This window comes from Colius striatus, chromosome 3 (assembly GCF_028858725.1).
Source record: "Colius striatus isolate bColStr4 chromosome 3, bColStr4.1.hap1, whole genome shotgun sequence".
NCBI lineage: Eukaryota > Metazoa > Chordata > Aves > Coliiformes > Coliidae > Colius > Colius striatus.
This window is the reverse complement of record NC_084761.1, coordinates 88,041,723-88,063,182: the sequence shown is the minus strand read 5'-3', so window position 1 is coordinate 88,063,182 and position 21,460 is coordinate 88,041,723. Positions and strand designations below refer to the sequence as shown.

General features: G+C 37.1%; 1 protein-coding gene across 1 annotated transcript in view; it reads right to left on the bottom strand.

Moving 5' to 3' along the window:
• The window catches only part of SORCS2 (sortilin related VPS10 domain containing receptor 2), a 574,544-nt gene that overhangs the window by 20,775 nt on the left and 532,309 nt on the right, over window positions 1-21,460 (bottom strand). Inside the window, exons 15-22 of the mRNA XM_061993219.1 lie at window positions 15,304-15,424; window positions 13,904-14,037; window positions 13,190-13,318; window positions 11,629-11,800; window positions 7,808-7,994; window positions 3,736-3,869; window positions 2,385-2,508; window positions 562-674 (exon numbers count right to left, since the gene is read on the bottom strand). Of these exons, the coding sequence (XP_061849203.1) occupies window positions 562-674; window positions 2,385-2,508; window positions 3,736-3,869; window positions 7,808-7,994; window positions 11,629-11,800; window positions 13,190-13,318; window positions 13,904-14,037; window positions 15,304-15,424 (1,114 nt within the window). The remainder of the gene's footprint in view (window positions 1-561; window positions 675-2,384; window positions 2,509-3,735; window positions 3,870-7,807; window positions 7,995-11,628; window positions 11,801-13,189; window positions 13,319-13,903; window positions 14,038-15,303; window positions 15,425-21,460) is intronic.

Sequence of the window (21,460 nt, the reverse complement as noted above, 5' to 3'; positions counted from 1 at the left end):
TCACAGTACTGCTGCATGGCTTTGTACTTGATTTAACCTACAGGGTTCAGCAGATCCCAATCCACATTTATTCTGTGAACATGATCTAAAAAACCAGCTGTATGGATTGAGGGTCTATATATTATACATTATTTTCAAAGCTACACAACTGGCATTGTGAATTCTTTCTTTCAGCTTTGTTTTTACACAAAAACAATGTCTTTTATATTTCACAGCATCCTTTGCTTGTTTCCAAATATATCACATTTAAGCTACACTTCCTGTTTTGGAGTCAGCAGTATTTGCAAATAAGTCTATCCCTAATCCCAGAGAGCAGTATTTAGCACTAATTGCCAGTTAGGTTCTGTTAGACCTAAACTATCTATGTTACAATATCAAGCGGCTACAGACTGCACATAAAAGCGACACTAGGCTCAAACTTGTTTGAAATGTGGCTCATGAGGTTCACTTTATTATTTTGCTCTGCCTGCTTTTTTTTTTTTCTAAATGAGAAGGCATGAACTTAACCTTCAAGCTTTACAGCTGGTGAGGGAACATTTTACGAGCAATCTGAAAAAGCACCTTTGCAAGAAGTCGTGTTACTACCCGTCCTATGTCTTCCCTCCATTCTGGTATGTCGGGGTTGTACATGTCCAGGTGCTTAGTAAACTTCAGAGGAAGAATATGAAAATTATCTAGAAAAACAAAAAGAAATTGTTTGAAGGAGGAACAAACCAGGCTGTATAAACAGTTTTCTAGAAATAAAAGATGAAACTATATATTTGGTATTATTTGCTGTGCAGCGCTGTCCAGAAACCCTGCTGCATTGTGTTGTGCACTTTTGCGTGGAACAAGAATACACTCCTGTCAAGCACCCAATTTCTTCCTGTATTTTCATCAACATCAATTTTTTGCCTAAAGATACAAAATCAGGAATTAAATAAATAAACAAAGCATATTTACAAACGTGAGGTCATAACTTTCTGAATAACTGTTCCTTAGGACAATATACCACAGAGACATGGTTGGTTTCTTTTACTTGCAACAGGAATACACCAAAGGATTTTGTTCTCACTGCATCATAAACACAGTTTTTGCCAATTACAGTTTCCTGTTTTTCATGTAAAATGAATATTTTATATACTCCATAAACTAGCTATGAAAATAAGAAGAGAAATGATATGACAAAAAGCTAGTTATTGCCCTCTGTGAAAAAATAAAAACAAGGTCAGAAATATCTGAAATACTAGAAATGGACTGTTGCTCAGTAAACAGTTTCTAAAATCTTCCCTTTCCCCATATAGGCTCCTCAGATGAACACCTGGGAAACTTAATGCAAACCAGAGAAAGAGATCTGCTGGAATGCATGAGTCAAACCTGGCATCCCCAACACTTCCAACAGAATTGTATTTTCATGTGGTTTTCCTTTCCAAAGGTTTCTTTATTTCCCTCATGGCTAGTATTTTCTCACTCTTGTTATCAGGATTGGTCAACTTAAGAGGAGAAGATGTTCTGGAAAGCCAAAGCCATTGATCTAGTCACACTAAGAGGGTTATACTTCTAAAGATATCTAAAAAATGCGATGCTCTTATAAGTGGTAGTGTAAACGTTAAATCCATTTATCTTAGGAAAGGAGAAGGATCATAAAAGCTCCATTTTGCATGAATGTGGTTTTTACCATTATTTTAAATTAATAAGCATACTAAAAGCAAAAAAACCCCCTTCAGACAACAGAGATGTATCATGTTATGTGTTTCATGACATCTGAAAGCTTTTAGCTCTGCATTAAAAAGAAGCTTTTTCACTTATCACAATTTCCACATGTGACAGCAGAAATACAAATGTAAAGAATTTGTTGGTGCTACATTTTTTACTGTATATTATGCCTTGTTACCATGTTATAAGACACAACAAAACACACCTGGGCACATTGTGAAACATGAGCTAAAGGGTTGTTCAATAATTACAGTGGAGCTATACTTGATCCAAGCTCTCAGACAAACATCAAAGGAACAGTGATATATTACTATAAAAGGCAATTATATCACATTGGCTGTAATGTTGAGAGCACAGACACAACTAATTTTTCTCTTTTTTACAGAGGTATTTAAACTACTTTATTTAGGATTTCTAAGAAGCTTTTAAGTCATAGGTCAAATTACTACTTAGACACATATAGCATTTGGGAAAGAAAAAATTCAACAAGCAAAGACAAAGCTTTTCAGTTGAAACTCTTCCATGGATTCAACTTCATGGAGAGACCTAGCAACGGTTTAAATTTTAAGAATTAAATGTGGCATTAGAGATAATTTTACACCACATTCAGTTATATCAGGGCTGGTTTAAGAGCTATTAGAAAAAAACCACATGAAACAAACAAACATTTAACAAGAGTAATGCCTCACCGAAAACGTGGACAACTTTTGAGTCCTGAAGCATGGAGCTCCCACAGGACGCTTGCACTGTAACTCTGACGTCACCTGTCTCAGCAAACTTTGTCACCAGAAAACTCTCCAGTGTCAGGAGTGGCTTTACAAAACAAAGAAAAGTTGAAAATAGAATTTCAGTAGGAACCACGAGAACAGGTCTGAAGAGACTGCCATTAAAAATATTAACAGAAAAGCTTTCACATAAATTATTCAATTAATGAATATGAATAGTATCTTTTCATTTAGATCCCACTGAAGCAAATGGATTTCCAGGCAGGTTCAACAATCCCTACAAGATCATATGTAGCAAATAATTTGCTTCAAAATATGTAGGTAATGTCAGGGTCAAAAGGATTAATTCTGTTGACTCAGGGCATGACCCATGGAAGCCCATCAGTCCACGGTAACCTCCAAGGGAGAGCTGAGATACTCTATTCCTTGACCACATCCTTATGAATTACAAAACTCTCCACAAAACTGCATCAATCTGCAGTGCCTCTTCTAGCAATGGTAAAATCAATAATAATGAACAGATATAGGCTGGGATTACGGTAGACAGCACATTTACAAGAAGAAAGTTCATTTTGTTTATTTGAAGCATTCCCGTGCCAATCTTAGTCTGCCTCATAAGGAAAATATTTTACCTATCTATAATTGAAAGAATTACCTTAAAAGAAATCAACCCAGCTAGACATGAAAGATTTCCAGGAGAAATATCTGGGTATTTATTGCTCTAGGATACATTTATCTAGACTTTCTATCACCAAATGAGTATCACTAGATTGTTTGAGTGCTTTTGCTGTTTTGATATCCATTTAGATATGCCAGTTATTTTTGATATGTCAGTTTCTTTTAGACTCCCAGAAAATATTTATCTATACAATTAATATATATATTTCTGTACAGCAATTAAATTTACAGTACTCACATTGCCACCACAGAATCACATATCACAAATCCAGGTTTCTTCACCAATGCTATTGATCCCAAATGCTTCCTGAACCTCCACAAGTTTTTTTCCACAGGTAATGAAATAGAATAAATTGCTGTTGTCCCCTCCGTCCCAAGAGAACACTTTTTAAATTCAAACCAACTTTAGAAGAGAAATTTCTATTTCCACTTAAGTAGCAATAAAGGGAAACTAACATCTTAAATGTACATGATAAAACAGAAGTTAGATACTGCTTGCCATACCTGGCTATTTGGAATGAAAGACAGTCTAAAATAAGTCATGTGACACAGTAGTATTTGCATTAAAGTAAAAGGTGTCACTCAGCCTTTATTGGAAAGAGATTGAAAATAATGTCAGTCAAAATCATTCATGTACCTGAAGATTGTTTCCTATCCACCAGTAAAAGACTGTCAAATTAGGGTTCTTAGGCAGTATGATGGCTGTCAGGTTCACCTCCTGGTTTCTCCCAATGACTGGCACCACTTCTAAATTTAGAGCCTGCAATGGAGCTGAACAAAGTTCCCAAAATATCATTGAACAAGAATCCATCAGTTTAATTATGTCTCCTTCCCCAAATGCTTCTCATCTGCATAACGTAAGATTCTGATTTTTCCCCTCCCTCCTGCTTTTACATTTGTGCTGAATGCTAGAGGCATAATTGGAAGGATATAATTTCAACCAACACCTGCCCCCAAAATCACAAATAAAATCATAGAGCAATGAGACAGATCACTAAAATGCACCACAAAAAAGTGCATCAGAGAGATCAGGGTACAATTCTGGAGAACATAAGAAAATATCCCAGTTCAAAAGTGGAAAGGTTAGTCTCAACTTCTCTTTTCTCTCTTTTTTCTTTTTTCTCTGTTCTCTTTTCTTCTCTTTCTCTTCCTTTTTTATTTTCTTTTAAATAATAAAAGACCAAATGAATATAAGTCTATCAAACTTCAAGCTGCTAAGGGAAAAGCAGAACACTGAAGAAGAATGTTGCTGACTACTCATTTTCATTCTAAAATATCAGCTGTTGGGCTCATACCACACATAAACTCTCATTAATACACGCTTTTAAATAGATGTGTACATCAGGGAGCATTTACTTGCAAATCAAAATAGACAACCTTTGTACTCTAAAATGAGTCTTAGAGTAAGTTTATTCCTTTCTGAACTTTTGCCTACAAAGGCTGTAAACATTATTATTTGCATAAAAGAAATGCCTCATCACAATAATTTTATCTGCTGCTTAATGTTATATTTTGCTTCATAGTACAATAACTTTATTGAAAGAAAATTGTTCCTTTGGAAGTTTCTGAGTTTATCTTTCTCAGAATCTCTGAAAGTAAAAGCTTTATCATGTGTAATGTGAAAACTAGAATTTCTAAACTTCAGCTGCCTCATCTATACAGGATACCAAACTGCTGCATGGTCCAATATGTATTCATTATATAGAATGAATACTAACCCACCCATTTTTGTTCCATTCTAGACACAGAATCATAAAATCCTTGAATGGTAGGGATTAGAAGAGACCTGTAAAGATCATCTAGTCCAACTCACCTACTCAAGCATTCATCTATCATCTCAGTGTAAACTTAAAGGCAATTAGCACCAATCTGAAGTCTTTCTCTTACTCTCATGAACTGAATCATGGCTCATTCACTTCTAATTCACTTTGTCTAAACTGACTGAACTTCTCTGACAGCAAGCTGTCCAGGCTGTGTACACTTTCCTTTTCCACATCACTTCAATCAGTCTGTGTGCTGCTTCATCTAACTCTAATGCTCTATTTTCATTCTGCACTTTCTCTGGTGACTCTTCAACCACTTACATGAAGTCAACACTTGTGTGCTTAAACAAATGTTTTCTTCAATAGGTTTTTTATCAAAACAGAGTTAAAATGCTCCTGTTGCTGGTGTCTTCAAGAAAATTCAGAAATTGCAGGAATTCCATTACATTTGTTAATCCTAGAAATAAATTTTCCTTCTGATGAGGCAAATTAAAGAAGTCTACAAAGATCTGTTTCTGATTTGATTTTGTCATGAATTTATATTTTCCCACAGGAAATTGATCATTTTGAGATATGGTTTTGCTCCTGAAGAAGGTTACTTTCTTTTCCAATTTTTTTTTTAAAGGAAGTTATTTGGTCCTTGAATGATAACTGTAATTTCAAATTTGCCACTCATATATTGAAGAGCTAAAAATCATTATTGTGAGTCCTTTTGCTTGCCTCAGCCACATAATTACATAATGCATTTGAACAAGCTTCATAGTATCCTTAAGTATGTACAACTGGGCATGAAGTTGACTTACATGATTTATGATTTACGAAGCTACCATTTCAGTGCAGTTTTCAAAGCTCCTGATTATTCATACAGTATAGAGATTATAGTTTCATGAAAAAGAAAATGTATGCCTAGTTCTTCCTCAGTTCTTTTTTATTCTGGGTTACCTACTCAGGTTCATACTATCAGACTTGCTCTAATTTCTCTTATATTTACAAGTTGTAGATGGTGTGATCTGGATCAGAAAGCATAATCTGGATGACAGACCAAAGTTCACATAATTTTCCTACATTACAGGGCATTGTGTAGCAAGAGAACTTGGCAGAAGTGAAAAAACACATCCTTTACCATTTGTTCCTGATAAAATTCCCTGGGAATACACCAGCTGGAGACAGAGTGAAAGCAGGACTCTATGGCTGTTTCTGCTTTTACGGTGTTCCATGATTAAAAACGTCCCTGAACACTATTAGTGTTACTCTAGAATGTAGAAATTGCAGTTTAATTAGTGCCACAATTTCCTTAAATGTTGCAATTTACTTAAAATCTTAAAGAGAGTAAATCACACAGATAGCAGTTATTCAAGTGGGCTGGGTAACATGCTTGTGTGAGTCTTCTAGACCAAGCTCAGGAATGGGCCATATCTGCTTCAGTGCTGTTTCCTCTACATTTGAGCCTCAAAGTCCTCTTAATGCACCGGTCACTTTATTCATGAAAAATACCTCTGACTTCTGCAATTTGTAAATCTACAGCATAAAACACAACTGATATCTTTTATTTTTACTGTTTATCCTGATGTAGGCCACATTAAAAGCACATTTTGAGAAAGTGGTTGTTCTGCTTTCTGTCAGGTCTTGATACTGCTCACCATTCTCTGAATGGTAAGAAACTGTACTCAGAGAGGTTGTTGCAGGATTTTTTGCTGTTTGTTGCTTGTGCGGATTTACTGTTCCTGAACTTAACCTACTTCTAATCACCTAGAAACTCCTAAAAGTAACAGTGAAGCCCTAAGTAATTTATCTGAGCTCTATGGAGTTGTAAAATTATTTAAAAATCAAACACAACAAAGAAACAGACAATGAAACCGAGGCAGATGATTTGATTCTCATGCTCTCCATTTCATTTTAATAGGAGATTGCCCATTAGCATTAATGGATTGAGCTCCATCTGCTAATCAAAGCAGAACTGAAAATTCTGCTCAGACTGGCAAAACACATAAATATCAGCAATCACTAGACAGGCTGACATAAAATACATGGATCTGTGAACAGCCTTGTATGTGTCTCCAGTGATTTCCACTGCTTTGGGATTAGGATGGAAGATACACCACTCACAAAAGAGGGAAACAGACACCTGGAGAATGCAAAATGAGCATCTTTTGATGTTACTTGTTTCTGAATTCTGACACATCCGAGGCAAAGCAATAGCTGTCTTGAATCTTGATAGCAGGAAAAATTCAGTTCCAGATATAAATTTCCTTCTTCATTTCAATTATGAGATAACTGAGGTACATTAAGCTTGCAATGGTATATGATATTCCCTGTGTGATGCTATTATTTTCTTTTAAATCTATTTGATGGGAGTTTTGAGGTCTCAATTAAGAAGAGGGAGAGAAGTCTAAGTCAAGTAATACTGCCTGCCAAAATGAAGTTATATCCAAGTATTACTTTAAAACTTTGTGAGAATTAGCTACCTAAAAACTAGATTCTAGTACTTTAATCAGTAGCCTTTTAGAAACACTGAGATTTTTATTCTTTTTTAAAATCATACAGGAGCTTATATATGCCTCAATATGTCTATTCACTTGTTCTACATGAAATCTAGCGGGTCTTAAAAAGACATAGTTTGAAGTGTTAAAAATTTTAGCTGCTAAGACTGCCAACAGGGTCTTGAGTCGGGGAGATGTATAAAACCTGAGATTTGAACTAAGGCATGCTCATTATTTAAAAGATTAATACACCATACTTCTCCCAAATCCAGATAAAACTAACTCTGATCTCCTAATACATTAAGTTTACAAGCATTAACAGCATACAGCACTACAAGACTGTATGAGGTTACTGAAAAAATATGCATTTTTCCTAAATGTGACTAGTAACTTTCTTTACTACTTCATAGATGTCATGAGGTTTTTACACAAAAGCAAAAGTAAGAAAATCAAAGAGCTGATTTACAGTTGACTTGGATGAACACCACAGCCTCATCATGCCCAGCCACATTCTCAGCCTTCACCAAGACACGGTAAATCCCAGGATTCTCATAGCGGTGACGGATGGGTTCTCCAGTCATTGTAAGGTTTACATATATTGCCTTGAAGCCATCTCCAAGATCTACCTGGTATTTGGTATTCAATGTATCACCCTAAAAGGAAAACATGTAAAAAATATTTTAAATGGCCAGAACCATAATAGACAGGACACATGATTATAATTGCTTCTTTAGTCACAACAGCATTTCCAGACTCAGCCAGATATTTTGACTCAGCTGCTATAGTTGCAGTAAACCCACTACACCCATGGCAAAGATTTTAGTACAACAGATGTGTGTAGCAATGGACATAATACCAATTTCCATCATAAGGTGTTACCTTATAATAAGACACCCCAGACTACTAACCAAGCTGTAGGAAATAGAAATCATCACTCTCGTCTCAGTGCAGCTGGACATTAACTTTCAATGGTGCAGCACAGCCCCAAGTTCTGAAGTGATGCTCATACGACTGCAAACAACTGCATATTGTTATTTTAGTGAATTAACACTCATCCAGTGAACTTCTAGCCCATGCAATTATAAAGTAAAATTAATTCATTTAGACCTTCTCCACAGCACTTTCTAACTACAGTCTCTGAGTGTCAATCATGTGCTTCAAGAATGTGCTGGTCTGAGATAATCTTCATAGTAGCTGGTATGGGGCTATATTTTGGATTTGTGCTGAAATTTGTGTTGATAATTCAGAGACATTGTTATTAATACTGAGTAAGTCTTGCACAGAGCCAAAGCCTTCTCTGCTCTTCACTCCACTAGTGAGTAGGCTGGGGGTGCATAAAAAGCTGGGAGGGGACACAGCCAGGACAGCTGACCCTAACTGATCCAGGGGATGTCCCAAACCATATGACATTGTGCTCAGCATATAAAGCTGAGGGAAGAAGGAGGAATAGGGGGAGATACACATTTGGCCTGATAGTGTTTGTCTTCCCAAGTAACTGTTATGTGTGCTGAAGCCCTGACTTCCCGGAGATGACTGAATGCTCACGGGAAGTGGGGAATGAATTCCTTGCTTTGCTTTGCTCACACGCACAGCTTTTCCTTTACTTATTAAACTACCTTTATCTCAACTCATGAGTTTTCTCACTTTTACTCTCCTGGTTCCTTCCCTCATCCTGACATGGGGAGAGTGAGTGAGCGGCTGTGTGAAGCTTAGTTGCTGGCTGGGGTTAAACCACAACAAAGGTCCAAGCTGGGATCTTTGCACAGAGTTATACAGCATTATACAGAGCTACCAGCATGTCTAGAACTAACATGCCCTACTACAAAATTAGATGCATGCTTAACTAAGCAGATTATTGAGCTGAGTTTGGGAAAGGGTTTAAAAGTCCAGCCAAATAATTCTGTCATGTCAAACATCTCACAGAATTTATAATTCATTGAACTTCTGCTAAGTGCTCCTTTAAATGAGCACTGTGTTTCTAAACTCAGGTCCAAAACACAGCAAGACTGATACTACTGACAGAAGACAAACACATGCCCATCAGTCATATTGTCACTGCTCAGGAGAGAAGTCAGACCTCTGCTGTGTGGACTGGCAGTGTAGATGGAGTCAAAGGAAAATTCATTTTAGCTGTGAGCAGCAACACTTTCTCAATCCTACTGGCAGCACTAATGTAAAATCAAAGGAGGCAACAAAGTCTGGAACTCAGGTACCTTGGCATTACAAAAGTAAAGAAAACATGCTGTTATTTCCTTCTTTTATAATTTTGCAGTTTGGCTGATTTTCTTCCATGCTTTATCAGATGAAAGAGCATTGCTTATAAAGGAAAAGAAAACCCATAATAAGGAATTTGTAGGGTTATCAAATACCTGAACACCATAATTCAGCTCTCACATAGGACCCTGAAAGCTTCTTCACCATGAATATTTTTCTTCCAAACAACATCTTTCTTTTGACAATAGATGAGTAGAATTTAGTACAGCAGATAATATGTTATTAAAGTTTAAAGTAAAAGAGATGTCTTCTTGCCAGCAATGTGCCAGTAAGTGGAATCTCTTTAGACGACATTAGCTTGCAAACAGTTCTTGTTCTTCCTTATGCTAACATGTATACATACATATTTTTCCAGGTGAGACAGAAATCAATGTTGAAAGCCAGTAAATGCAAGTTTCTTTTAATGTTTTATTCTAATAGCTTCCCCACTGTAAAGAGGACAGTGCTGTCTTCATAACACCAAAGCACCAGTGTTTCCCTGACCACGAAAGACCGAGACCAGTCAACAGATAACAAAAGAGTCGTACAGGGATAGGCAGCTAAATTTAAAAGGAACTGGGGCTTCCACTTCAGTATGAAATAGATGACTTTCATGACATTGTTCCAAATAGAACTTGTGAAAAAAAAAATTACAATTATAAATTGTTATTTCTGAGGTCACGTGTAAACTGTCCAAATGTACCCAAACCCTGCTTCCTTTATCCCACACCTTGAAACATGCATTCATCTAAACTAGTTAATTTTGTTCATCAGAGAAAGTTGTATATTTTGGTTTATTCTATTTGAGCTGTTTTTTAAACTGAGGAATTTTTAGGAATTCTCATTAGATTGTGTTGTATGGATTAAATCAAAGGCAACACAGGACATTTGAGTATAAATATTATTCTTAGCCATAGGGGGCAGCAACCTGCTACAATTCTCCTAAATCTGCCTTCCACTTCGATGTACCGAGCAAAGACTTCTTCAGAAAATACAGCATGGGAATATCTTCAAGCTCACTCCCTCCTGAAGATTTTTGAATAGTTTAAAATGTTTTACATATTGCCACAGAGATTCATGAAAGCTTCAGCAGGAAAAAAAAAATTCAAACTGCTAATCAAAATCATAAAGAGTCCAAATTGCAACCAAATGCTTCATGCTTAGAATAAACACTTTCAAACAAATTTTTGAAAGAGAAGGCAGCACAACCTGCCACACAAACTGTTGGAGCACTGCAAGCATTGGGACGCAGAGCCTGTGAGGCATTAAGCAAGCCCAAGTATTCGTCATGTAATTTTCTTGACTCCATTACAGAAATAAATCCCAAATGCCTGATTTATACTGCACAGGTTTGTCAAAACATGTGAACTTTCTTCAAGTTCTTGCAAATCAATGGGGTTAGACAGTCAGTACAATACACTGGTAACCTGCACACAAGCAGTTACAGCCTGTATGCTAAAATTCATGCATTAGGAAACACATCAATAGCAAATAACTCATCCAAAAGTTACTGATGTTGATTGGGGCCTTAGGGCACTGTCTCTCTCAATAACCAGAAAAAGGCCATATCTTTTTCAAAACAGCTAATATATGATTAATGTTTTTATGCTCTGCTATTTGTTGGTTTCTGTAAAGCTTCACCTCATTTCTTTCTGAAAGGCAGATTCTCAAAAACACTTACACCAGAATATTAAAAGTTCTCTGCTTCTCTATTCTTCTCTGATACAGCAGTTGAAATTTTCAGTCCAAGGAGACTTTGATAATTTAATTTCTTTGATTTTCCAAGAATATTGCATTTAAGGAATAGTGGCTGACTACACCACTAAGGAGACAAATCCCACTCTGTGGACAGAAGTTGGTGGTTCTCTGAGCTTACTGAATTGTCTGATTCACTTGAAAACAAAAGTTTCAATAATTAGAGAGCTATTATTCTTTGTTTCAAGCACAAATTAATCTTCAGTCAGCAGCCAAGCAGGTAGGAGTAAAAAGAATCCTAAAATAGGAAACTTTCTGAAAGCCAATGTCCATTACTACCTGCTCTTGTCTGATGATGAAGGTGATGTCTTCCCCTGGTTTAACAGCCAGACTTTCTTCTCTGATGCTGATCTCAAGTCCTTTGGGAGCAATCAATGGACACATATGCTGTGCTAAGTTCTGCTGCAGGTCTACACCACCTTCACACACGTTGGAAACCACTTTACTGTACCTGCAAAAACATTAAGCAGTGAGCACAGTGAATCTGAGGTGAGCAGGGAAGCACCATCAGAGACTCGAATGAGAGTGTGATGGTATCTAATTCCTTGGGTTTACAAACAGATAAGATTGCAGATGATCAAAACCAACTCATGATGCAAATACTTTGATGAGGGACATTGCTGTTACTGAGTAAAACCTGATGAAGAAAGAGTGTGGAGCATGCTGAGGATTTCACTTTATGCATTGGAAAAGTCTGCTTTCCAAAGTCAGAAACGTGCTCGATGAGCCCGTGATTCTGTGAACCCTCCAGGAGCTAGATAGCCTGCTGTCCTCTCTGGGACAGTCTGCTGTACCCTTTCCTAGTATTCAACAGTTTTCAGTGTTCCAGAGGTCTTGATTCAAACCCCAAGATCAAGACGAAATCACATCAAGCACCTTCGGTGTTAACCAGGAGTCACTTCCTTAATCTCAAATCTATGCATTTCTTAAAACATATATTTATTTAACATAACAGTATAAAAATGAAGCCTGACACTTCCAAAGAACTAATAATGACATACTTGGATGTGTACAGTAATTATTCACTGATCAGATTCACTCAGGTATGTTATTTTTAAACATCCTTTAAAACTGGAGTCAGATTTCTCTCTTTTGAACTCCTGTTCTGTATATCACAGCTGTCAGCCACAACCCAAAGGCATCATTTTCTTCACTAAGGCAAATATACACAGAGATTGTGATTCTATTGCCAGATTTGACATTTCATCATTTGGTTCTCATCTCCAAAACTGACAGAGATGATGTTATGATAAGCCAGAATAGATGCCAGCTGCAAGTTATTCTCAGCACAGACGTCAGACTACATTGTAGCGTATATTCTATGCAGTATTGTTTACAGTTACTAAAGCTTTCCTTTGATTATGAGTGTCCCATATGGTCAGGAAAAGAATCTATTATCCACAGAACTCCTTACCCCTACAAAAGTGAGAGACTGGGAAGTTCTGTGAGATGTTACTGGCTCCTCAGAGTAATTCATTACATTCAAACTGAAAATCCATCTGAACCCACACAAGAGGCTAAAACAAAAGCCTCTGGATGCACGTTGCTATCAGAAATATAGCAATGGTTATAAAACATTACAAAAAACATTTTAAAAACATCAAGAACAGGACAGCTCTCCTTCTTCTCAAATGGATTAGCTTTTGAATTTCTGTGAACATGAGAAGTAGCATATCTTGCTTCTGCACACTCTTTAAGTCAGAGCCAGAACTTTTCTGTTTCCCAGCTTTTAGTTTGCCCTTTTTACATTTCCATTAAAGCACTTTTGTAACCCTTGATTGGAATGTTCTCCTCCTTTGTGGAAGCCTCTGCAAGCCAGCTGAATACAAAATCATCTTACCCAGTGCTGCTGGTGTATGCCTGTCCCAGTACACAGTCTTCAGGAGGTGCTTCTGGGTTAAACCAAAAGTCAGCAAAGCATTTGCTAGACTCTGAATTCTGAGGTGCAGAGCGCTCAAACCCATAGTCACTGAAAAACATCAACGTCAAGTGTGTTAATATCCCACTTCATTCAGCTGTGTAAGTTGGGGTGGAGGAAACTATTTTTTAAGAGTAAAAAGATTTTTTAGTATTATTCTACCAGCTGAACATACAAGTTGATAAAGCCAATTCTGTTCAAATTTCAATGGGAGTTCTCCACACTTGAGGGAAAACCTGGCTGTAATTACTTTGTCAGTTCTGCAAAATTAACTGTCTTGGTAGTTTAGATTTTTAAAAAGTTTTCTTTGCCACTCATACCAATATGTTTCTTCTGGGTGTTTTGCTTCATTTGCAAATAGAAAGGGTTTGCTTGCCTTATACATTAATCCAATGGTCATTTTTCAAGTCCTGATCAATGGAGAAAAACATTAGTACTTGTTCAGTCAGGTGAAACAAATACTTAAACCATGGCGATGTTTTTAAACAAAGGCAAATGCAAAAGCAAAAGTAACCTGTTATTCAAATGATAGGTTGCCTATTTGTTTATACATGGCTATATGGGGAGAGGGACAAAAGGAGACAATAAACCGATCTATAAGTGGCAATAAATCTAAAGGTCTATGAATAGACTCACCATAAGAAATCAGAGTTCCCACATTCACAAACTTTAGATGTAAGAGCTGATGTGAAACTTCTCCCTTTAATGCACCATGATGAAAGCTTCCTCTTTCGAAAGCTCCTCTGCTGGCCCATGATGCAGTGATCACCCTGAACACCAAAGCACTGGAGTTATCACACACTGTAACCCACACCACACAGACATGACATTATGTTGTCCTGAGAAAGGCTGGTCTTGCTGCCAAGGCTATAAACTTGTATCATTTCTCTCTTATTCAAATGTATAGGTATAGAAAGCTCTCATATATACTGCTGTCCACTAACAAGACATTACAGAGTTGTAGCATATGATGTAGATGAAAATTGAAGTGCAATTTAACCCATGTTTCCTGTGTGCACAATCTAGGCACAAACCTAAAACTGGTCATTTAAAAACTCAGTGTGCATGTAAATGCCTGAAGTTCTATCTCAATCACCATGTCCCATCCTGGTAGCCAACAGGAAGCCCCAACCATGTGGACAGAGGTAGAAGGAAGATTATCTGAACACTCTTCTCTGGTACTTATGCAGCTACAAGTACTCTGTCAAAGTCATTTCAGTACTTTCTAATTTCTGAAAGACATTTCAGTGCCAATATCCCAAGATACTTTTACTCTTTAGGCTGAGATCTACATAAAACATTCTTTGTAAATATACAGCATTCCCAAACAAGAAGTGTAAATTTAGGCATGCAAACTAGCAAATGAGAGCTGGAGTAACACTGAATAGTATGCAAAAAAGACGGAGAGCAAGAGAACAAATGTACTAGATGAAGCAAAACTTAATAATCAGAATTATGATGAATAAGACATATTCCATTTAATGCAAAAAAACTCCCTCACATTGGTCTTGCTAATCAATACATTGCACAGAGAACAGAGATTCCCAAAATTGGATTTGGCCAGAGCACCAGGATTAGCACAGTCTTAATGCATTACTGCAGAAATGGTATTGCCCAAAACAATTGGACTCCATTACATGATTGGCCCACTGAGATCCTAAATTACTTCTGGAATGGGCTTTACTTATGGCAATTTATATATGAGTATGGTATGTGGTCAGGAAGTTGGCAGAACACATGACTGCATGTTGAAATTGCTTCAATCAATATTACATTCTTTAGTTTATGGAATACGCTTCACAATCTAGCAGGACCATCTATTATTACAGGATATAATTTTACCTTTCCCAGGACACAGATCACATATTCAAAGGGAACACAAAATCATCTCCCATTTAAACTACCGTAAAATCAGCAAATACGAACACAATGAGATCAAAGGCAGGGATATAGCATCCAAATTCTATTTGAAAACATTTTCCTAGCAGAGTTCTACATGAAACTGAGAGCTATGGAAAAGTTGTGGCCATGAATACCTGTAGATTTGTGAGCTCCCAGGACTCATAGTCGTCATCAGTGCACTCCCTGGGGAAGGATGGTCTGAAGTCCACTTTCACCAGTTCCCAGTCTGAACGGTAGCTAATATGTCCAAAGACGCTGAATAAAAAGATGAAAAGTAAACACTTATTCCAATGAATCTGGGATTCAAATTTTCAAGTTCTATCTTTCCATGGTTTTGATTCTCTATGAAGAAGTCCCTGGTTAATTTTTCTTCCACTTTTATTCTTCATATACAACGTATCTAGCTAGAAAACTTTTGCCAACTGTCTATAAAAACTTACAATGAAAAAATAAAGCTCACAGATTAGAGGGGTTTTTTTTCTTCCCCCAGAAACTATGTTGAAATTTAATTGAAATGTATTACCTTTTTGAATTTGGAACTCAACGTTTTTGTCCATTATCTTGTTATATGAAACACACAGAGCTCTCAGATTTTGACAGGGGGCTCATATCAGGGAGCAGAATCCAGGATCATCAGATTCAATTTCTAGTATTGTCACTCATTCCTTATGATTACAATGCAACTTGGGTTTTATTATTTTAAACTTCTACAGATTTCAGATGGAAATTTGCTGTTGTTTAAACTCATAGCAGTATAATGAAACTCTATTATTCCTAAGAAATACACTTGAGTCTCCTCTTCATTTCAGATAGTCAAATATATAACAAAAAACAGCCCCAAACTGTAAATTTCTTTTTTTTTGGGGGGGGGGCGGGGAAGTCTTAAACCCCAAGCTGCACCTTCAAAGCAGCCAACATTTTCAAAGTCAGAATATTTATTTCCAAAACAAAACTAGTAAGTATGACATCCAGTAACAAATTCGAAAGGATAAAGACTCTCTTTGGGCAAAAATCAAGTGTATTTGTGGTTTGCATCAGTCTCATGTGACTTACTTGCCAAAGAATTTAAGGTTGATTCTGAAGCCAACAATTTCTATGCAGTTCATACTGCACAGAGTTCATATTCCAAATTTTAGCAGCATTCTCCAAACCAATTCATGCCTTTTATTTTGCAGTCAGTTTTGCCCAAATCTAGATATATCAGGAATAGTACAGTTTTGCTAAAAGTATTCTGCTGTGCAGTCATTTCTACTTTCATGAATACTAATTTCAAAGTGGAACTACAGTAGACCAGAAGTGAGGAAATGGTGGATTCTCTGCAGCACAGAGACAACATCTTAACACTGAGCATCTTCCCTGGCAGATGGACATAGAGTGACTAAGGGTGTACAGGGATTACTCTTCTGATGTCTTTGTTTCTCAGCCATTGTACTGAGACATAGATATCTATAGATTATTGCCCATACTGCTCACACTATAATGATCGAACCCATGCACAGAATCATGTGCAGTTAGTTTGTATGTCTTAACTCTTTTCTTGTAAGGGTCTGAGATTAAAGGATTTGGATCATCTACTATCTTTCCTCTCAAATATACCCATGGCTCAGAATCAGAAACAATACACACAAACTAAAAAATGTAGCTTAGTCTACTGACTAAATGTGCACATAGGTGTGTGGTCCCTCTTCCCTCCTTGAGACCTACAGGTTTGGTTCCTTGCTCTGGTTCAGCTGGATCCTGAGAGCTGCTGTCATCATATAATCTTATTCACTTGTAGTTACAAACTCAATAAAGCGACTACTTAGGTGGTCTCATGCTTTTTCCACAATGTCTGCTTCAATATGACTGGCTTTGCTGACAGGCATGAAGTGTCTTTTGCATGCTAAATACCAGTACTTTTTTCTTTTTAAAATCTTTTCTTCTGCATACAAGGTATTGACATAAGGCAGACTTCACCATGTGCTTAAGCAGCTCCTTACCTCAGCAAATGCTTCTTTAGACACTACAGAACTTTACAAATTGATTACTTTTCTTTATTGACTCATTTATCAACAAATATATTCAAGAAAAGTATTTGCTACAGAATATTTTGGATTTTCTTCATTTATGTCAGTTAGCAGATTAGTTAGGAAAGGAGAAGAAAGCATTTTATTGTTTGAGTTCAATGCAGAAGAGAATAATTACATTTTTCTGAAAGTGTAAAACAAGATTTCTGAACTATTAATAATCGTCTTTGAGACCTCACAGAGGATGAGAGTGATTCCACATGAATATATACACACATTTGTGTATATATAACCATATCTATAAAAGAGCAAAATAGAGACCAGGGAATTATGGAATTATTTTTTATATCAAGAAAGATACCAAACTAAGTACTAAGCTATCAACTTATAAGCACCTTGGAGATAATTAAAATGATAACAAACAGCCACCAAGAATTTGTCAAAACCCAATCATGTCAAACTAACGTAATTTTCTTCTCTTACAGAGTAATTGGATTAGTGGATAAAGGAAAGGAGAAAATGGAGCGTATTTTGACCTGTGTTAAAACCGTTGCACAGTTTTAGCTGACATTGTCTTGACATAAAAAGAAAACATTAGTGCAGATAAAATCATTGTAATGAGGAATGAGAGTACAAGTCCAACTAGAAGAATTCATTTTCAAAAAGTAGTTATTAAACAGGGAAATATTTTCAGATATGTATCACAAAGACATGATGACTCCACACTCACTATTTGCATTAACACCCAAGCACATAAAATTTTGCAGATAGCAAAGATGGAATGGAGCGGACACTGACTGATGAAGTCAATGCTCAGAAATCAACATGATGAAATACTTCAAAATCAATTGCAAAAAGTATTCCTAGGAAAGAAAAAAAAAATCAACACAACAAAGCTGCAAAACCAAAACAGAAGATAACTTTCAAATATCAAAGAAAAACCTTGGGGAATTCTGGGGAATTAAAACAAATGTGCAATGTTGCTGCAAAAGTAGAAAGATTAATTCTAAGTTGTACTCAGAAATGGAAAACATGGAGGTAATTATGTTTATAAACCTGGCACTGGTGGAGCCTTTGAAAGAATATGGTGCCTAATTTTGGATGTTATATATATATTTACACACTCACTAAAAATGAATTTGAAGATGGGCAAGGATTACTCATAAACTGCTTAGAAAATGTAACCAATAAAGAAAGATTGAAAGAATTGGGTTTTATTGTGAAAAAGATAAAGCTGAGAAGTACACAAAATGTCTTCAGAGTCTTGTTATAGATTGCAGAGTTGTCTTCAAAGAGTCTTGGAGGAAGGGTAAAAACCAGTAAGGAGAAAAATCAATAAACTTTAAAGATACGACTGTACAATCCTCTAATTCCTTCTCCTCAGCACTGGTGAGGCCACACCTGGAGTGCTATGTTCAGTTCTGGGCTCCTCAGTAAAAGAGAGACATGGACAGACTGGAAAGAGTCCAACAAAAGGCCATGAAGGTGATAAGGGATGGGAGCATCTTTCCTATAAGGTAAGACTGAGAGAGCTGAGGTTGTTCAGCCAGAGAAGAGAAGGCTCAGTGAGATTATATCAATATGTATAAATTCTAGAGTAAAATGGAAGCTATACGCAAAACTATACATATGTGCAACAAAGGTGCTGCTTCAAGGGGTGAACTATAAACCTTTTTTTAGCAAAAGGCAGAAATAACTTCTCTGCCTGTTGATCCAGCCTCTTGCCAAAAAAAAATGACACATCTCATTTCCATTATGGCTGTTCTGACTCTTCAGACTGTAAACCATGTTCTGACAGAGCACAGTAACTGCACCACTGATTCCATCATTCTCTGGCTTAAGTAAAATTCCTGAGACTCAACGAAGTATCCCAACACAGTCACAAACCCCATGAAAAATGCAGTTGTACAGCTTTGTAATTCTTGTGCAAAGTTTCCTAAGGAATCCAGCACCTTAAATGCACCCAGCCTAACAAACTGATGAAAAAAAACCAAAGCCTTATTAATGTTGTTGCTGCAATCACACTTGTTGCTCTATTGAGGAAATGGTTTTGCAGACATATCAGAAGAGTTCATTTAAACGTATTGTCAAATATCACTAGAATAAAAAAAATAAGTTTCCAAGGCAAGCAAGCAAGTCATGTATTAAGTAGGACTCAACAAATTAGATGCAAACATGAACTACAATAAAGCAATATATAACAGCAATCATAATCTGATTGCTCAGAAGCAAAAAAAATATATTCAATAAAATCACATGAATGGAAAAAATGGAAACAGTGCAGCAAGTGTAACTGATGATTAGAAGTTAAACATCAAGATGATAGTAATTCATAAGCTACTAAAACCTTCCTCTTGATTAATTGTATTTCATTAGAAAGCCATCAAGTCAATTCTGTTGAAGCTGTGAAAGATGATGCTATGATAAATAATTTTTGAAAGAAATTCCAATTACCTTGGAAATTAATTTACTTTTATTTGCAAGAATTTGGGATCCATAATTTTAACTTCAATGTTTCATTTGCCATAACAACATACATTTGTTCTTAGTTCATTTATGAGCACATAATTTTTTAATTTGATTGCATCATTTGATAGATAAGACAGTTTAATGCAGTTTTTAAGCCAACCCATTTAAACTATTTCCTGGAGGATTGCTGGTTATTTCTGTTCCTGATAAAGCTCATAATCAGGGAGAGCTAATTTGACACAAATTATATCCGGTCATAATCTTTTTCCAGTAAATTCGTGTTTCCATTCTATAGAAAAGAGTATCTATTCACTGATTGTTCCCAGTTCAGATGAGCCATAATAGCTCTGTCTGTGTGATTTTCAAGCCACCTGACTGCAGCTACGATAGTGCTGATGCTGAAGACTCCAAAAGACTTAATAGATAAACATTCAGCTTCCATGACTTCATACAGGAGGAACGATCCTGGTTTTGACAACACACATCTCATCTCAGGTGTCACAGACAGAGCCTTTTATAACCACTACACTTGCCTTCCTCTTTAGATTCTCTGCTGTCTTCAGGATTTTGTTCGTATCCTTTTACAGGTTCAACAAGGGCAAGTGCAGAATCCTACATCTGGGAAGGAACAGCCCCCTGCACCAGCACAGGCTGGGGGTAAAACTGCTGAAGAGCAGCTCTGCAGAGAGAGACCTGGGAGTCCTGATTGAAAATAAGCTAAATATGAGCCAGCAATGTGCCCTCGTGGCCAAGAAGGCCAATGGCATCCTGGGATAAAGCAAGAAGACTGTGGCCAGCAGATGGTTAAGGGAGGTTCTTCTCCCTCTCTACTCTGCCCTGGTGAGGCCTCATCTGGAGTCCTGTGTCCAGTTCTGGGCTCCTCAGCTCAAGAGAGACAGGGAAGTGCTGGAGAGAGTTCAGCGCAGGGCCACCAAGATGATCAGGGGAATGGAACATCTTTCATATGAGGAAAGGCTGCGGGAACTGGGGCTGTTTAGTCTGGATAAGAGTAGACTGAGAGGAGATCTTATTAACATTTTTAAAGGGTGGGTGTCAGGAGGTTGGGACATCGCTTTTTTCTATAGTAGCTGGCAACAGGACAAGAGGTAATGGGAGGAAGCTGGAACACAAAAAGTTCCACTTAAACATAAGAAAAAGCTATTTCACTGTGAGGGTGAGGGAGCCCTGGCACAGGCTGCCCAGAGGGGTTGTGGAGTCTCCTTCCTTGGAGGTCTTCAAGACCCGTCTGTACATGTTCCTGTTTGACCTGATCTAGGTGAACCTGCTTCTGCAGGGGGGTTGGACTAGATGATCTCTAAAGGTCCCTTCCAAACCCTACCATTCTATGTTTCTAATTATTTTACCAACTATCAGTCTGTCTCAGAAAGTATTTATTTAAATGGAAGCAGTCACAGAGCTATCCCAAAAAGTCATATTTAGATCCTGACACCCATACAAGGCTTGTGTTCCTGTATATTAATAGGAAATATAATTGTCATTGAATTTTTTTTTAACTGTCACATTCCCTGATTATTTTTATCGTACAAGTTTAATTTCAGATTGAACACTTTATGCCACCAAGATGATCAAGAGACTGGAGCAAAACAGTCTCATTTAAACATAAAAAAAAATCCTATTTCCCTGTTCAGGTGAGGGAGCCCTGGCACAGGCTGCCAGGGAGGGTGTGGAGTCTCTTTCCTTGGAGGTCTTCAAGACCTGCCTGGACACGTTCCTGTGCAACCTGATCTAGGTGGAGATACTTCTGCAGGGGGGTTGGACTAGAGGATCTCTAAAGGTCGCTCCCAACGCCTACCAT